Source organism: Musca autumnalis, unplaced genomic scaffold (genome assembly GCF_047663935.1).
Source record: "Musca autumnalis isolate F117 unplaced genomic scaffold, ASM4766393v1 scaffold_3, whole genome shotgun sequence".
Lineage (NCBI taxonomy): Eukaryota > Metazoa > Arthropoda > Insecta > Diptera > Muscidae > Musca > Musca autumnalis.
The window spans coordinates 91,411,869-91,432,028 of NW_027411866.1; the positions used below are offsets into that span (position 1 = coordinate 91,411,869).

The 20,160-nt window shown below is 35.9% G+C and overlaps 1 protein-coding gene across 1 annotated transcript in view; it reads left to right on the forward strand.

Annotated features, from left to right (window-relative positions):
• LOC141396911 (cytokine receptor-like) overlaps positions 1 to 20,160 on the forward strand; it is a 113,982-nt gene that overhangs the window by 57,074 nt on the left and 36,748 nt on the right. Inside the window, exon 3 of the mRNA XM_073972638.1 lies at positions 16,197 to 16,312. Within this exon, the coding sequence (XP_073828739.1) occupies positions 16,197 to 16,312 (116 nt within the window). The remainder of the gene's footprint in view (positions 1 to 16,196; positions 16,313 to 20,160) is intronic.

A 20,160-nucleotide genomic window follows, 5' to 3' on the forward strand; every position in this document is an offset into this window, starting at 1 on the left:
AAAAAATCGGTTGTAACTTTGTATTTTGTGTTTCCAGAGGCTAAGAAACATTTCTACCATAAAATGTTTATATAGGTCTACGTGTTGATATAGCCCCCATAATACAATATCTCCCGATTTTCGATATTTTGAACGTTTTAGCCTCATTATCACACCGAGATGGCTGAAATTTGGTATTTAGTCTTCTTTAGGCGTATAAAACTTTCCCCCAGAAATTTGTAGGTATAGGTCCACGCCATCATATAGCCCCCATAGAACGGTACCTTCCGAATTTCGGTATTTTGAAGGTTGTGGCCACATTAATCTACCGAAATGGCTGAAATTTGTGGTGGAGGGTATAAAAAGTTCGGCCCGACCGAACTTAACGCTTTTCTTACTTGTTTTAGTCTCAATATGTACTTTCAAAAAATGCATACTAAAAGTTGTTTGCATTTTCAGTGTTGCATAGTGCTATTCCCTCTTAATCCGTGGCAATAAATTACAGAATTAAACGGTATCTCTCGATTTTCAGAACTTTGGAGGTTTTAGCCTCATTATCACACTTAAGACTACAAAAGTTTTCCGCACAAAATTTCTTAGTCCAGGTCCACGTTTTGATAAAGCCCCCATAGAACGGTACTATCTGTATTTTGAAGGATTTAGCCACATTATCTGCCCGAAATGGCTGACATTTAGTATATAGTTTTCTTAGGAGCTGCAAAACTTTCTCGCAGAAATTTGTCAGTATAGGTCCACGTTTTGATATAGCCCCCATAGAACGCTAACGCCCGATTTTCAGTATTTTCAAGGTCTTGGCGGAATTATCCTACATAAGTGGGTAAAATTCGGTACATAGTTGAGGATATTTAATATTCCCGCAAAGAATTATCGGTATAGGTTCACGTTTTGATATAGCCCCCATGAAACGATTCCTCCCGATTTTCGGTATTTTCATAATTTTGGCCACATTATCCTACAGAAATAAGTAAAATTCGGTATATAATCTTCGGTGGGAATGTACACCATACCTGCAGAGAATTGTCGGTATAGGTCCACGTTTTGATTTAGTCGCAATAGAACGGTACCACAGGTTTTCGGTATTTTTAAGGTTTTAGCCACATTATTCTACCGAAATGGCTGAAATTTGGTATTTATTATTCTATATGGGTATAAAATATGCCTACAGATAATTGAGGGTATAGATGCACGTTTTAATATAGCACCCATAGAAGGGGTATTGCGGGTTCTCAGATCGGAAGGTACTACGATACCGCTCGATGTGAAGTCTTTTAAAAGTTTAGTCTACTGCATTTCGTATTCTGAATGGGTGGAAAACAACGGTGCATCATTGATATTAAAACTTGTTTAAAAGAAAGCGACATTCTTCAGTTAGCATAGCGGAAGAGCTTAGCACTTTCATTAACAAAAGGAGACTAATTTTTCCATTTTACATCAATACACCTCACCTCGTGGTGGAGGTTTCCCGTTGGTTTCGGCCCGGCTTAACGCCTTTCTTATATGTTGTTGTTATGTGAAATCAATCAAAGCAGAACTAGAATTTATCATTGTATACATAAAGGCGCATAATCGATATGGACTGAATTTCATTTTCATTCTTTCCTGTGAACCAACACAGGGTTTTATCATATTTTATTTCAAAATCCAAAGGAATAGGAAACTTTAATTAAACATAGGACATAAATATCGTACATATGTATGTATGTACATAGTAAGATTTTTTCATCCCTAAAACCCAATGACAGCAAAGGTGTCAAGAAATTCCGCTGAACCCTTTTCTTCTTTGTTTTGAATTCTCGCGACTTTGTATCGTCGTTTCGTATTAAAATCAGCAATTCCAAGCAATCTAAAAATCCCAATTCTAACATCCCGATTGAAAACGGTTCTTGTCCGTCTACTCTCATTTGCTGCTGATAGACATTAGTTTTGTTCAACGTCTGCATTTGTTTTAAGTGGAAATTGAAGCATTTCATCAGAAACGCACGCTCGCACAGTTGTTGCGCGTCTGTTTTTCAGGCTATTGATAATTTCTTGCTATTAGTTGAAAATTGATATTCTTTATTAGTTTATTTGAATGACTGTCGGTGTATTAGGTAGGTACACCAGATATTATAAATACATATGTATGTACATGTGAAATGTTGATATGAAATAATCGTTGCGTGTATTTCTACGCTTATATTGTATCTATATATGTGAATACATACCTACATTTCATGTCATTTGAGTGTATCATCTTAAAGTTTAGAACTGAAATTTATTTGGAAAAATTTGCAATCAGTACTTTATAATAAATAAATATAATCTTTTTGACTTATTGTTAATAAGAACAAAATATAGAAAGTACATAAGTACAATAATGATAACAATTAATTAAATGTTTGCAATTTCGTGTATTCTAAGAAAATTAATGCAAAGTTTTAATTTCAAAGAAAAATATCATTCAACACGGAAGAAAGGCGCCAAGTTCGTCCGGGCAGAACTTTTTATACCCTCCACCACGAGTTGTATTGAATTAAAAAAAACAATTAGTATCTTTTTGTTCATGAAAGTACTAAGCTCTTTCCCACGCTAACTAAAGGATATCGACTTCTTTTAAACAAGATTTAATACAAAAGTAACATCAATGTTTTCTATCCATTCAGAATCCGAAATACCGAGTTACAGTCATTCCATTTGAAGGTTGTGTGTACAACCTTAAAAACACGTAAAATCTGGAGGTGCTTTCATATTGAGAGTATATTTCAGTGGAGCTTTTCTACCAATTGAGAAATCGAAATGCCGAGTTTTAGTCGCTACAGTAGACTAATCCTTTAAAAGATTTCACATCGAGCAGTGTCGTAGTACCTTCCAATCTGAGAACCCCCCATACCTCTTGTTGGTGGGCTATATTAAAACGTGCACAAATATCTCTAGACATGTTTTATACTCATATTGCATACTAAATACCAGATTTTAATCATTTCGTTAGGATAATGTGACTAAAACCTACAAAATACCGAAAATCGGGAGGTACTTTTCTATAGCGGCTATATCAAAACGTGGACCTATACCAACAACTCTCTGTAGGAATTTTGTTTGTATATTCCCAACAAAGACTATATATCGAATTATATCCATTTCTGTAGGATAATGTGGCTAAAACTTTAAAAATACCGAAAATCGGTTGGTACCGTATACGGACAAATTTCTGAGAGAAGGTTTTGTAGCCTCAGAAAAGACTAAATACCAGATTTTAGACATTTCGGTAAGATAATATTGCTAAATTCAGAATTTTACTCTGATCTGAAATATATGGGGATTTTTGATTTCCTTTATTTTTTGCTCGATTGATGCTGCTCATCAGCAAACATTTTCGTATATTTTCCTTTTTTATTAACAAAGAGTTATCGCGCTGGTAAAAAACTATGTGCAAACAAATACTCATAAACTCTTTAATATTGGTCCAAATAGAAAAAAATCTTTATTTTGTATTTTTTATCAGCTATTTAATAAAAGAAATAGAAACAAATTTTTGTACAGTGGGCTTGGAAGCAATTTTTGCGATTTTATATTAAAAATCAACTCAATGATCAATGATTGTACTCTTCGATTTTCGAATAATTACTATTTTTTCTAATTTTTTAAAATTTTTCAATAAAGTTTTTCCTATATACCACTGTGCAAACTTTGTTACTTTACCAAAAAATAAAAGGTTGCATTTATTAAACTTTGTTTTGTTGTTTTATTTAGGAATTCATCTTCAACATCTAAAAAACGTCTTCACTTTTCGATTTTGAAAATGATTCAGCAATTATTGTACCAACATTAGTGGGTATTGCTGAATGAAGTTTTTTTGTGCCAGCGATAAGTTTGACCATTTAATATCTCAAATTCAACTCCTCCTTCGTGTTTAAATAATCATCTTTTGGAGAAAATACCACTTTAATATTTGGTAGATTATTCGGCTCTGATGCCCATTCATATAATTCCAAAGCTGTATTTATTCGCAGCAAATGAAATTGGTAGTAGTGCAGTGTAGACTAGTTCTTTCACGGCATGTTTTGGTACTGTTCAAATAGAGTCGTGAAAAAGGCATTCCATTCCCCGCATTCCAACCGCATTAGGATGCGATCCAAGGAATGACATCCTTATCTCACATTTTAATTGCATCCAGATACATTTCAGTTGCTTAGAGAATCTTACAAGCAAGCCAGTTTGTAGATACCAACAAGCAGCGCCAACATTATTCCAAAGACAAAAAAGAGTGCATAAATTTCTAAAATTTTGATATAAAATAAAAAAATACAAACCAACATTGGGAACATTTTTACGGTAACTCACGAGAAGAAAATTTCCTAATAGAGTGCTGTTGGAGTACATGTCGAAATCTCAACTGGTGATGGGAAGACAATATAAGAACCCCTCTAGCAGATGAAGCAAGGACAGCTCAACTTAAATTAAATGGAGAGCGGAGGAAACAAACTCAGTTGCGATTGACTTTAGTGAAGATTTTTCATAATTTGTGTTTAATATTCTTGTTTTACACAAATAATAAATTTATTTTATGTATTCTGTGATATTTTGCAATGACTTGCATTTTTATTGCATCTTTGAACTGAATAAAAACACATTCGAAAAATGCCTTTAAAATCAATAAAAAGCACTGCATCCAAACACGTACTTTGGATGCAATTTGGACCGAAAACCATTCTACTCTAAAGGTTTACTTGAAATGTAATGCCAAAGGGTTAATTAAAATGCAGTTCTAATGGAGTAACTTCGGTAGTAACTCTCTCGTAAAAATCATGAGTGAAAATGCATAACTTGATGTCATTCCAAATCACTTGTACCTACGAATTAACTGCATCTTTGGATGCTAACTTTTTGCTGAGTTTGATCATCAATTTAGTTAGTTTATTGTCCGGCTGGTACAATAATTGCTAAACCATTTTCAAATTTTTCACATTGGTATGAAGGAAAAATTGTATTGACAAATTTAAAAAAAATAATATGAAAAAATAATAATTATTCGAATCCTTGGTAGGAATTAAAATTTGTATAATTAATACAAAAAATTTTCTGTTTTTTTTATTTAATAGCTGATAAAAACATAAATAATACAAAATAAGTTTCTTTTCTATTTGGACCAAAATTAAATAAATTTGCACATAGTTTTTACAGGCGAGATTACTTTGAAACCGTTAGTCCAAAAACATCTGAAGATACATATATTGAAATATTTTGCTAATGAGCAGCATCACCACAGCAAAAAATAAAGGAAATAAAAAAACACTTTTTGAAAAAGTGTCAGAAATCCCCATATACTTTCTAGGTTCTCCGACGAATATTTCGATGTATTACAAACGGAATGATGAAGTTAAGTATACCCTGCATATTTTGCTGGAGGGTACAAAAAGGATTAATTAACAAGTAAGAAAAGCGTTAAGTTCGGTCGGGCCGAACTTTTTATACCCTCCACCACAAATATCAGCCATTTCGGTGGATTAATGTGGCCACTACCTTCAAAATACCGAAATTCGGAAGGTACCGTTCTATGGTGGATATATGATGGCGTGGACCTAAATTTCTGGGGGAAAGTTTTATACGCCTAAAGAAGACTAAATACCAAATTTCAGCCATCTCGGTGTGTTAATGAGGCTAAAAGGTTCAAAACATCGAAAATCGGGATTATGGGGGCTATATCAACACGTGGACCTATATAAACATTTTATGGTAGAAATGTTTCTTAGCCTCTGGAAACACAACATACAAAGTTACAACCGATTCTTTGGTCAAATGGGTCTAATACATTCAAAATATATTAAAATGACGCGTACTTTATAAGGGGCCTTATGTGGGGGCTATACCAAAACGTGGACCTATATAACCCAACTTTGGTAGGAATGTTTTTTGGCCTCTGAAGACACAAAATACCAAATTACAAACAATTCTGTGGTCAAATGGGTCTAATACATTCAAAATATACTAAAATGACGCGTACTTTATATGGGGCCTTATATGGGGGCTATACCAAAAAGGGGACCTATATAACCCAACTTTGGTAGGAATATTTTTTGGCCTCTGGAGACACAAAGTACCAAATTACAACCAATTCTGTGGTCAAATGGGTCTAATACATTCAAAATATACTAAAATGACGCGTACTTTATATGGGGCCTTATATGGGGGCTATACCAAAACGTGCACCTATATAACCCAACTTTTGTAGGAATATTTTTTGGCCTCTGGGGACACAAAGTACCAAATTACAACCAATTCGGTGGTAAAATGGGCCAAATATCTTAAAAATTCCTTAAAACGACGACGCGTCACGCGTCATTTTGTATGGCGGCTATACGAAAGCGTGGACCTACATAGCCCGCTTTCAATACCAAAAGTCCTACGTAAATATAACATATTTTCCCAAAATTTCATCAACCTACGTCAATCCGTTCGGACGCTAGAGTGATTTCCACAGACGGACAGACGGACAGACGGACAGACGGACAGACGGACGGACATGGCTATATCGATGTAGAATTGCACGCTGATCAAGAATATATATATACTTTATGGGGTCTACAATGATTATTTCGAGTAGTTACAAACGTAGTGACAAACTTAATATACCCCCATCCTATGGTGGAGGGTATAAAAATATATTGTTAAAAAAGGTTCCAAAACAAATCCGGCTGATATCTGTACCATTGTAACGCAAATACAATTACTTCTAAGCCCATTTTAATACGCCAGGTTTAATACTATCGGATAGTGAAAAGAACCATTTAAAAATTCTAATAATTCGTCATAATATGGCCCACACAAAATATTGAATTTGAAACTTTGCATCGCCATTTAATGTGTGATGACTGTCAATTTTCTGCAGAAAGTATTTTAGAACTGAAAGGATTCCATGGACATATGTATCTCCATTTCAGCGACGCCCAAATCAATACTAATACGTAACAAGTAAAAAAAGTTAAGTTAAGTGACCACTGCGAACCTTTAATGTAAAATTGCAGGTAGTTCGGTCAAATAATGTAGCTAAAATCCCCAAAATACCGAAAATCGGGAGGTGCCGTTATATGTGGGCTATACTATAACATGAACCTATGTTGACGGTTTTTGGTGGAGATGCTGTGTGACTACTGGCAACCTCAAATGTAAAATTTTTATACCCTCCACCATAAAATAATCTGATACTAAATATGGAATATTATTTTCTTTCTTGTCCTGAATGCCTAAAATGCATCTAAAAATGTCTTCAATCGGGCGGCACCTTTATATGGGGCTATATCAAAATACAGAAAATCGAGAGGTACCGTTATATGGGGGCTATTCCAAAACAGTTTTTGGTGGATATGTTTTGTGATCACTAGGAAACCCAACTGTCAAATTACAGGTAGTTCGGTCAAAAAATTGTAGCTAAAATCCTCCAAATACCGAAAATCGAGAGGTACCGTTATATGGGGGCTATACTAAAACATTGTCCTAAGTTGACGATTTTGGTGGAGATGTTTTGTGACCAATGGGAAGGTCAAATGTAAAATTGCAGGAAGTTCTGTCAAATAATGTAGCTAAAATCCCCAAAATACCCAAAATCAGAAGGTACCGTTATATGGGGCCTATACTAAAACATGGACCTATGTTGATGGAGATATTTTGTGACCACTGGGAACCTTTAATGTAAAATTGCAGGTAGTTCGGTCAAATAATGTAGCTAAAATCCCCAAAATACCGAAAATCGGGAGGTGCCGCTATATGTGGGCTATACTATAACATGAACCTATGTTGACGGTTTTTTGGTGGAAATGCTGTGTGACTACTGGCAACCTCAAATGTAAAATTATAGGTAGTTCGGTCAAATAATGTAGCTAAAATCCCCAAAATACCGAAAATCGAGAGGTACCGTTATATGGGGCCTAAGCTAAAACATGGACCTATGTTGACAGTTTTTGGTAGAGATGTGTTGTGACCACTTTGAACCTCAAATGTAAAATTGGTCAAATAATGTAGCTATAATCCCCAAAATACCCAAAATCGGGATATGCCGTTATATGGGGGCTATACTAAAACATAGACCTATGTTGATGGGATTTGGTGGAGATGTTGTGTGACTAGAGAGAACCTCAAATGTAAAATCACATGTAGTTCGGTAAAATAATGTAGCTATAATCGCCAAAATACCGAAAATCGGGAGGTACCGTTATATGGGGCCTATACTAAAACATGGACCTATGTTGACGGTTTTTGGTGGAGATGTTTTGCGACCACTGGAAACCTCAAATGTAAAATTGCAGGTAGTTCGGTCAAATAATGTTGCTAAAATTCTCAAAATACCGAAAATTGGGAGTTACCGTTATATGGCGGCTATACCAAAACATGGACCTATGCCCATATCTGTTGGAATATAAGTTTGTTGGTCATTAGGAACCCTAAATGTCAAATTATAGCTAATTCGGTTTGAAAATGTGACTAAAATGGCAAAATACCTTAAATCGGGCGGTACCGTTATATGGGGGCTATGCCAAAACGTGGACCGATATAGCCCATCATCGAACTTGACCTGCCTGCAAACAAAAGACGCATCTTCCCAAAATTTCAGCGTCCTATCTCTATTACCACAGACGGACGGACGGACATGCACAGATCGACTCGAATTTTACGCTGATCAAGAATATATATACTTCATAGGGTCGCAAATGATTATTTCAATGCGTTACAAACGGAAAAACAAACTTAATATATCCTCCATACTACGGCCGGGCCGAACTTTTTATACCTTCCACCATGAAATATTCTGAACTAATATGGAATAATTAGTTTTCTTTCTGTAACGAAAGTACCAATGCCCACAATTTTACATGGACAACTGGGAACCCCAAATATCTAATTTAAGCAAACTCGGTCAGCTAAAAACTTGAAAATATCTGAAAACGGGCGGTACTGTTATATTGTACCAAATCAACGTGGATCTACGTCCGCAATTTTTGATGTAGAAATTTTTGACCACTGACAACCATAAATCGACGCCTCCAAACAATAGTATGCTAAGTCGACTTAGCATGTTTTCAAGTTCTTTACATTTTTATATTTAACGTCCTTTAACTTAAATTCTGTCAAATTTTGGTAATGATCGGACAATCCGAACAGAAGTTATAAACAAATATTTACTTAGCATAGTACTGAAGGTCAAAGAAATTTCCAAACTTTTAGAGCTTGTCCTGCAAAACTCGCTTTTCAGAATTAGCAAACTATTATTTGTAGGTGTCGAACGTCCTTTAACTTAAATTCTGTCTAATTTTGGTAATGATCGGTCAATCCGAACAGAAGTTATAAACAAATATTGACTTAGCATAGTACTGAAGTTCAAAAAAATTTCCAAACTTTGAGAGCTTCTCCTGCAAAACTTACTTTTTAGACTTAGCATACTATTATTTGGAGGTGTCGAAATGTCAAATCATTCAATTTTTCCCGAAAATGTAGATAAAGACTTAGGTTAGGTTAGGTTGAAAAGAGGGGCGATATAAGAATAGCCACATGCCCGTATGGACATACACTTAAGCCAGTATAGGCCTGTTGTGCGCTCTAATTGCGGAAGCCTAAGAGGAATACATTTTTTATTGCTTAATTTGTTGAAAGAAAATAAATTTATCAGTTAAGAAATTCTGTGCCATTGACATAATCTCTTAAGTTTTTGAACTCGCTTGCCCTAATTTGGTGGAGTTCTGGTATAGTGTTATTTCCTAGAAATTGGTTTCTTAGCTTCGCGAAGGCTGGACAATGACAGAGATAGTGTTCCAACGTTTCGACGTCCTCTCCGCGTGCTCTGCATTTCCTGCTTTCTGCACAACCAATTTTGTGCAGGTGTGCTTGTAGCACTAGGTGTCCTGTAAGGATGCCTGTCAGTCTACTAATGTCCTTTTTACTCATTTGAAGCAGTTCCTTTGTTTTATCAACGTCTGGGTTTCCCCAGAGGATTTTTGTATTTCCCTTATTTTTTTTTTTGTATTTTTCCCTTAGATAAAGACTTAAAGAAACCCTGAAAGGTTTTTTTTCCCAAATTTTGGTAATTTATTTAGGAACGTTCTACCAGTTTTTACTGGAATTTTTAACAGCATTTACACACAAATTTAAATCCGTTTACCTTTTATATCCTGTCTCCTCAGCCTCCTTAGAACGAAGATTATTACAATTTAAATTTATATCAAAGACAATTCCCAACGTTTTTTGAAATACCCAAATCGTGATATGGAATTTCAGATGAAATTACTTTAAAATATCTGGAATGAAACTGCAAGGCCATTGTTGTGGTTGATTGCAAATAGTTGTGGATAAAAATAAATTTTAATGATAACATTTATGAAATCTATGCGGTTTGAAGGGTGGAAATGCATTATTTCATAATTTTAAAATGTGACGTAAAAACAATTTAAGACGAGAATGTAATAAACCATATTAATCTAAAAACAGAATTAACTGCGTACTTTTGTTTGCGGTCAGACTTGGCACATATTTTATATGTGGTTTTCACAATATGGAAAATAGGCCTTTCAATTCTTTACATTAAAACAACTTATCATGTCCATCAATTACAATATACTTTTCTATGTCCATAAAATTCTCTGTATTTTTATACCCCACCACATTGTGGTGCACCAAACAAACAAATTCTGTCCAATTTTGATGCAATTTGGAAAATTTCACCGAATACGGACTAGAAACAAGTTTGCCAAATTATATATTATTTAGATGGGTTAAGATTTGGATATAGCTCTTACATAAATTTTCGGATGATTTCATGTGTTTGATGCACCAAACACAAAATTGGACAGACATATTGATGAAATTTGGTAAATTCTGTGAACTCCTAAGGTTCTTACAGCTCAACTCGAAAGAGATTTAATTCAAATATCACTATAAAATGATCATCGCCTTAAAAAGGAAAAAATAAAAAAATCAGCATGAAGCAGGGTGGGATTCGAAACTGGGTCTCCGACCACCAGATGACACGATTGCTGGCGTCTCAGCGTTCTAAGCCACAATCACCGTATCAAAACACCGATGACAAACATTGATGATCAAATCTTCTGATACAGAAAGATAAAAGATGAAAAAAAGCGCCATCGTATTTGTAATAAGGCATTGAAAAATAGGGTTTCCAGCCATGTCGATCTATAGGAAATTAAATAACTAAAGTTAATTCGGATATACAAATTTCGAATTATTTACCTATAAATGCAAGTTTATAAGCTTAGCCTTCGTTCACCCACAAAAAGAACATTCTAATATGCCTGATAATCGGACTTAACCACCCGTGAATGTGTGGGACTTTGGTGAACTCCTAATTTTTCAATTCACCTCTTAGGTCATAACAAATCAACTCGAAAGAGAATTAATTCAAATATCACTAAAAATTACCTTCGCCTTAAAAAGGCAAAAATAAAATAACGCAATTTAGTTGGAAGAAATCACGCCAAATTATATTAAAATCGTGGTGGTGTAGTTAATTATCTGGCTATCAACAGAACACTTGTTCCCTAACCCGAAATAAGAAAAGATCTCCATTCCTCTCTTTTGGTTGTTATACTTTGCCAATTTTGGTTATCGTGTTTTCTGATTTCTTCTTCCGTAATCCTTGGCCTTCCAGTTCTTCGTCTACTGCCATGCGGCCGGTATTTACACACCTTTTTAGAGGGTTCATCATCGCTCATTTTTATGACATGGCCTAGCGAACGCAATCTTTGTACAGTTGATACGGCTCTACGACGCGATATTCACCTTCAACGCATATTGGCCCATAGATATTTCGAACAATTTTTCTCACAAACACAACAAGCACTGCCATATCTGCTTGCGCAAGTACCCATGCTTCGGAACCATACATTATCACGAGTAGTATCTTTGTAGAGCGTTAGTTTTGTTTGACGAGATATGGCTTTATTCTTAAACTACTTACTTAGCCCAAAGTAGCATCTGTTGACCAACACTATTCTTCTTCTTATTTTACAACTGATGTTGTTTGTGGTGCTAATGACGGTGCCAACATTCACAGTTGGTACGGGATCTGTGGACATATTACGCGTCAATACAATCAACTTGGTTTTATCGCCGTTTACTGCCAGATCGACTTTAGGAGATTTTCTTTTGAATTTTTCAAAGGTATCAGTTACTTCTTTTACCTATCGACCAATGATGTCAATGTCGTCGGCAAGCAACTAACTATTTGTATATATTGTTCCACTTTTGACTTTTCCAATAGGATGTTGAAGAGATAACACGATAGATCGTCTCCTTGCCTGAAACCTATTATGGTGGTTAACTCTTCGGAGAGGTTCTGAGGGCCGAGTATCATTTAATGTCATCTTACAAAGCAGAATGAGCTATGCGGGAATACCAAAGTCAGACATGGCTTGGAATACCTTTGAACGTATAGGGCTGTCGAAGGCTGATTTTTAATCGACAAAAATATGGTAGGTGTCGATCTGCATTTCTTCGGCCTTTTCAGGATTTGTCTCAAGGTAAATATCTGGTCAATGGTGGATTTGCCCGGTCTAAAGCCGTACTGATAACTATTTCATTGATCATAGGCTTTAGTCGTTCACACAATATCCCAGATACTATCTTATGTACAATAGAGAGCAGACTTATGCCCCTGTTGTTGGAGCCCACAGTTGTTTCTCTCTTCTTGTGGATGCTCACGGTCCAATTGTCGGGTACGCGGTCTGTCTGCCAGATGGTGCTAACTAGCTGATGCATACGCCTTCTAAGCGTGTCACCCTTGGTCTTAAACAGCTCGGCTGGTAAGCCATAGGTAACTACGGTCTTATTATTCTTCAACCTGTTTACAACTGTCTGTACCTCATCTTGGCTGGTCGGTATACATTCAATACCATCTTCTGGGATTGGATCTGTGGTATCTTCGTAGCCTTCACTAGTATTGGATACCAAAAGTTTGGAAAAATTGTTTTTCCATAATTGGTGCACACTATATGTATCTGTTACCAGATGTTCCTGCTCGTCTCTACAGGAGGATGTGCCTGTACCAAAACCATAAGTTTGATGTTTTACTCTTTGGTAGAATTTTCGGACTTCATTATGGCTCCTGTGCATCTCGATTTTTTTCACACTCCCACTTTTCCATTTCGCTCTTTTTCCTGTGGAGAAGACCACGTGTCCAAGTATGAATTTTGCAGTTGTTTTCATAGAGTGGGCAATACTTTGCAACTGTGCTGTTATGTTGTCAGGACGAGGGGTGCTTTCATTAAGCAATTGGACTAGTTGAGTAAATACGCTATGGCTATTTGCTGCATTTGCAGCTTACCGATGTCCAACTTTCGTGTTGTGTCTCTTTGTACTTCATTTGTTAAGTTTAGACGGGTACACGGAGGAAAAAAATGACTCTCTAACATATGTCCCACTTTTCCATTTCGCTCTTTTTCCTGTGGAGAAGACCACGTGTCCAAGTATGAATTTTGCAGTTGTTTTCATAGAGTGGGCAATACTTTGCAACTGTGCTGTTATGTTGTCAGGACGAGGGGTGCTTTCATTAAGCAATTGGACTAGTTGAGTAAATACGCTATGGCTATTTGCTGCATTTGCAGCTTACCGATGTCCAACTTTCGTGTTGTGTCTCTTTGTACTTCATTTGTTAAGTTTAGACGGGTACACGGAGGAAAAAATGACTCTCTAACATATGTCCCAGTCATATACATGTTTGGGTACTGCAAACAAATATTTGATTAGATGAATAGATACAAAACCAAAATCCACAAAAACATACACATACACACATTTTTTGGTGTTTTTTTTTTTTTTTTTTTGTTGAAATGCATAGAAATACCAAACACAAAAGCAAGAACAGATGCGTTGAAACATATAAAAATCCAAAACAAGAAATAGTGGCACATGTTTAGAAAGAACCAAAAAAAAATTTAATTATAAAATATAGAAACATCTTTGAACGCTTATCGTTAAATAAAAAAAAAAAAATATATAAAATAAACCACATCCTCCTAAAAATTGAAATCATCAACGGGAAATCGATTATGATTATATAATGTAATAAATAGGTACATCCATATTTCAAGTATACATATGTATGCATGTATATAAAAAATATATTAATGTTATTACCAATATTAAATCCGATTTCTTCCTTGTCCAATAAAACATTTCCATTCAACTTTTAGATTCAATTATAAAATTTAGAAAATGTATTGGGCATTTAATTTACTAAAAAGCACCATTTCTTTAAGAAAACACTGTTTTATTCGCTCACTTTACCGTCTTTACTCAACGACTGCCTTGGGGAAACTGAAGAAAAAATGCTGTCTGCCTTTCTCGCAAAAATAAGAAAAATAATTCATACTATTTTTTCTTTTTCTCTTCGCTTCCTAGGTTGGTTAACTGTTTGTTGATGAATAAATCGCAACAAAAACAACAAAGAACGGAACACACGTGTTTGGCCGCATATCGCATACACACCACCAAAGCAAAAACAAACGTTTCACCCTCCCGTCGTCGCTTCCACGTCTTCTACTGCACCATACACACATCTCTTTATTATGAAATAAGCAGGAGCCCTGTTGTTACGCTCTTTGACAAAAATCCTCTCTCCACCCATAAAAAAATTGTTGGTACCCAAACAAATGAAATTGAGATATGTTACAAAATGTTGCAAACATATATTTGTTTGGATCCAAACATATTTCTAACATATTTTTTTCTGCGTGTACGTGCCTTTGCTGCAACAAGGCAGTTATCCGAGTCCACCCATAAAAAAATTGTTGGTACCCAAACAAATGAAATTGAGATATGTTACAAAATGTTGCAAACATATATTTGTTTGGATCCAGACATATTTCTAACATATTTTTTCTGCGTGTACGTGCCTTTGCTGCAACAAGGTAGTTATCCGAGTCGATCCTACAAACTCGATGAATGTCTTTCATCAATCACAACGTGATCAATTTGGTTTCTTGTTTTCTGATCTGGTGAAAGCCAGGCACCCTTATGAATATCGAAATGCCTAAATCAGGTGCTGCTCACTACCATGTTTTTGTCGCTGCAAAATCAATCAGCCTCATTCCGTTCTCGGATGTTATCTTATAAAGGCTGAACTTGCCGAACTTGTGACACGAGGATATTTCCCTCCCAATTCGAGCATTAAAATCTCCTAGAACATTATTATGGTCTCTCTAGCCGCTCGTACAATATATCCTTGGTCTGTTCATCATTCTCTTCGGTAGGGGTATGGACGCAGATGAGGCTGATGTTAAAAAAAAATTATGCGGATTGTGGCAATTCTCGCACCAACCGAAGTGAATCAGGAGACGACCAACTCATGTTTTTATCGTTCTTATGGGTGAACACGCGGCTCATGTTAGCTCGCTACCATTAACGGGTGTTAACGGCAGCTCCCCAGGTGACACCGCGTACAGGTCAGTTGAACTTGAGATGAAAGAGGTACTAAGATAAATCCAAGATAAAGTCGCCAGGACCGTTGATTGGTATCATTCATCCCCAACGTCACCCGATTACACGGGCAACAACAACCCTTAAATGAACATTTGTACCGATATAGACCATCTGGAAGCTGATGTATATATGTTTGGAAGAAATATTACAGTTTACTAAGTTTCGACCAAATCGGGTACTCAATTCTATCGTTCTCATCAGCAATTTTAGTTGATGTCCGTAGATCTTTTAGAGCTTTTGGTGGTAACTCAAAATATTCTATTTTTCAGTAGAGGCAAAATACTGTTGATGCTCTGAAAAAATGAAGAGCGACTTAACGGTATTTTTGACGAAAGAATATTCAAAATAATGGTCAATTTTTACAGTCAGTGGAGTTGATCACTAGGTATCGTTTTTTTAAGTTGAGGGCATTCTCTTTATAGAAAACCAAATCCTGCTAATGTACGATATGTAATGTAATGATTGGTGGGTTTTTTATTATAATGCTCAGGGCCCGTCCCTTGCTTAATTGTTTATCAATAGCTCCATACTTTGTTGTCAAGATAGGGTTTAAATATTGCATGTATACATGTGTCGTGTTATATAACATTTGTTTACAAACTCCTCAAATTTCCTTAACATTCGGCGTGTGTCCGTGATCACAAGCCAATCAAATGCATAACATTGTCTTCAATCTCTGCCGCTAGTGCTCCTTCTGATTCTAATTAATATGTTTATCTCATACTCTTTATTTCCAGCTTTTGTTTGCTGTTGCGGATCACTACATTTCTGATAATATTATTGCATTGGCACCCGACACATAATGGACTTGCGGGATTAGTGTCAGCAGCGGCGTCTGTAAATCCGCCTGGAGGTAAGTAAATAAATAATAAAAATTGTTTAAGATTATAGTTAATGCAGGCCATTGACCTCAGGACGATTCCAACATGTGTCAATACAGCAGTGTGAATATTCAAAAAGAAACAATCTCTATATGTTTATAACTATATTTAGAACTATGTAATAGGCATACAAAAGAGAACTGTTATGGATACTGGAGTTTTCTTTTTATACCCTCCACCTTAGGATGGGGGTATATTAAGTTTGTCACTACGTTTGTAACTACTCGAAATAATCATTGTAGACCCCACAAAGTATATATATTCTTGATCAGCGTGCAATTCTACATCGATATAACCATGTCCGTCCGTCTGTCCGTCTGTGGAAATCACTCTAGCGTCCGAACGGATTGACGTAGGTTGATGAAATTTTGGGAAAATATGTTATATTTAAGTAGGACTTTTGGTATTGAAAGCGGGCTATGTAGGTCCACGCTTTCGTATAGCCCCCATACAAAATGACGCGTGACGCGTCGTCGTTTTAAGGAATTTTTAAGATATTTGGCCCATATTACCACCGAATTGGTTGTAATTTGGTACTTTGTGTCTCCCGAGGCCAAAAAATATTCCTACCAAAGTTGGGTTATATAGGTCCACGTTTTGGTATAGCCCCCATATAAGGCCCCATATAAAGTACGCGTCATTTTAATATATTTTGAATGTATTAGACCCATTTGACCACAGAATTGGTTGTAATTTGGTATTTTGTGTCTTCAGAGGCCAGAAAACATTCCTACCAAAGTTGGGTTATATAGGTCCACGTTTTGGTAAAGCCCCCATATAAGGCCCCTTATAAAGTACGCGTCATTTTAATATATTTTGAATGTATTAGACCCATTTGACCAAAGAATCGGTTGTAACTTTGTATTTTGTGTTCCCAGAGGCTAAGAAACATTTCTAGCATAAAATGTTTATATAGGTCCACGTGTTGATATAGCCCCCATAATACAATATCTCCCGATTTTCGATATTTTGAACATTTTAGCCTCATTATCACACCGAGATGACTGAAATTTGGTATTTAGTCTTCTTTAGGCGTATAAAACTTTCCCCCAGAAATTTGTAGGTATAGGTCCACGCCATCATATAGCCCCCATAGAACGGTACCTTCCGAATTTCGGTATTTTGAAGGTTGTGGCCACATTAATCCACCGAAATGGCTGAAATTTGTGGTGGAGGGTATAAAAAGTTCGGCCCGACCGAACTTAACGCTTTTCTTACTTGTTATTCTTCTCATAGCAAATTTAAAGAAATAACATGTAACCATAATGACACCGACATACAAGAAGAAATATTTTACAAATTAATACAATATAAAGAAAAAAAGAATATATTAATTGTTCCCCGGAGCGTTTTAATAGCTTTCTTCACTACCTACGCACATAAAACAATCATGTGTAATTAAATGCCTAAAATTTAACCGCAATTGTAATACGAATAACGTATGAAGATAACCACAATTAGAGAGTTATTGAGGGGTCAGGTATTTTTTTTTTTTTTTTTTTTTGTTGATTGAATTTTTTGTTTCTGTATAAATTCTTTCAATACTAAAAAAATACATATTTATTTATGTACTTTTTACACATTGTTCGTTAATTAACAATTATAAAGGAGGCCGCTACTCGGCTAATCTTAAAAAAAATATTCTTTATTCAAATCACCATTAATAAAAATATGTATAATTGGAATCTAAAGGCAAAAATACAACGGAAAAGCATGTCCAAATAAGACGGAAAATCTCCTTGTGATAGAATTCTTGGGGAATGGAGAATTGCTCCATTGCAATTCTGATTACCGTCTTCGAAAAAATACAAGCTTCATAAAATAAATCATGATAAAGGCGATTAACTCGACAAAAAGCCTATATTCGAACGTAAATTCCCCGAGAGTTTTTCCCTTTAAGTTGAAGCGACAGAGAGACAAAACTCGCGGTGAGTTCACAATCCAAATAACCCTCATCATCTGAACATGATATTAAATAACCATCCTCGGTTAGGTTAGGTTGAGAAGAGGAGCGATACGAAATCGCCACATGTCCGTTGAAAATACACTTAAGCCAGAGTAGGACTGATGTACGCTCTATCTAAGAAGGGAAGAGGTTATATTTTAATTACATATGTAATTAATTATTATTCAACTTCGTCATTTCATTCCTGTCTCATTGACATAATCTCTTAAGTTTCTAAACTCGTTTGTCCTAATTTAGTTCTTGAATTGTGTCGTTTACCAGAAGTTGTGTTCTCAGAATCGCGAACGCTGGACAATGACAAAGATAGTGTGTTTTGTGTTTTTTGTCTTTCTCTTCAATATTCCAAAGGGATATATCGCTCATTTACTCAAAGTGTACCACATCTCAAAAAATACAGTTTCGAGAAAAACGAGTTTTAAGTTGCCGATTGAAATTTGAATTCCCAACTTAATTACACAAAAAATAAAATAACTACTTGGATCATTTTTGCAAAGTGCTAGCCAGATATCAGTGCTAAATTTCTGTGCAAGATTAAGTATTATTAAGTATTTTAGTGCTACATAAACTCAAAATACTTTATTTATCCCAAACTCCTAGATCCGCAGTTTTCAAGCTTTTAATCTAGGCTTACTGTAGTTTGCTCCCTGGCCTGTTTTGTCAGATAGTTAGCTATCTCGTTACCACTAATCCCTGTATGCCCTGGTACCCATATAATGTTTACCAAACCATGAAGGGAGTATTCGCTAATTGGCTTTTTACAATCCAAACCCGTTTTTGGATTCCGTTGTCTTGTTTGTTATAGCTTTAAAATGTGCTTTACTGTCCGTTAGGATGTTCACAGTGGTTCGCTTTGTGTTAGCGTTAAACCAGTTCACATACTTTGTAATTGCTCGGACTTTAGTCTGAAGTATCGTGTTGTCGGTTCTACGATATAAAATCACAGTCCCGTTATTTTAACATTGCAATTGTCCGTAGGTGTTTACCATATTACAAATGCGTACGTTAGAATTGGTCTAATTACGCTTCTGTATCATCAGTGTTTCATCCTAAAAACAACTTGAGTAACATTTGAGAAATGTTTTTGTCTTATTTAGAACAAACTGTTTCTCGATAGATGGCAGATGTACTTGAAAAATACAAGGTCGATATTACAGCCATACAGGAAATACCATGGATGGGAAACGGCGTGACAACAATGTTTAAAGGGTACGCACTGTATTATAGGTGCCATGACATGAAGCATGCATTTGGTAGCGGATTTGTAGTTGGTCGTAGGTTAGAGAAATTGATCTCGTTGTGATAGATGAATGCCATTCATTGAGCGTGGTGGATGTACGACCGTTCCGCGGAGCAAATATAGACTCGAACAACCCCATTAAACGTAGCAAATAAAGTACGAACAGACACAACACGGAAGTTGGACATCGGTAAGCTGTAATCAAAACAGATAGCGACAGCATATTCCACTCCACTGGCCCAATTGCTTAATCAAAGCACTCCTCGTCCCGTTAACATATCAGCACAATGACAAAGTATTGTCCACTCCATGCAAACAGCCGCAAAATCCAGACGTGGACACCAGACACCTCCACCAAAGAACCCATGGTGTGACCAGGAGTGTCGTGCTGCTACCGAAGAGAAAAATGTGGCATACAGGGCTAATCTACAATCTGTAGCAACACGCCACAGAGAGGAGAAAAGGAGAGAGAATAAATGTATTTTCCGCGGGAAAAATAGAGAAATAAAAAATCCGAAAATTCTACCAAAGAGTGAAATATCAAACTGATGGCTTTGACACAGGCACATCCTCCAGTAGCGACTAGCAAGGTAATTTGGTAACTGATACAGATAGTG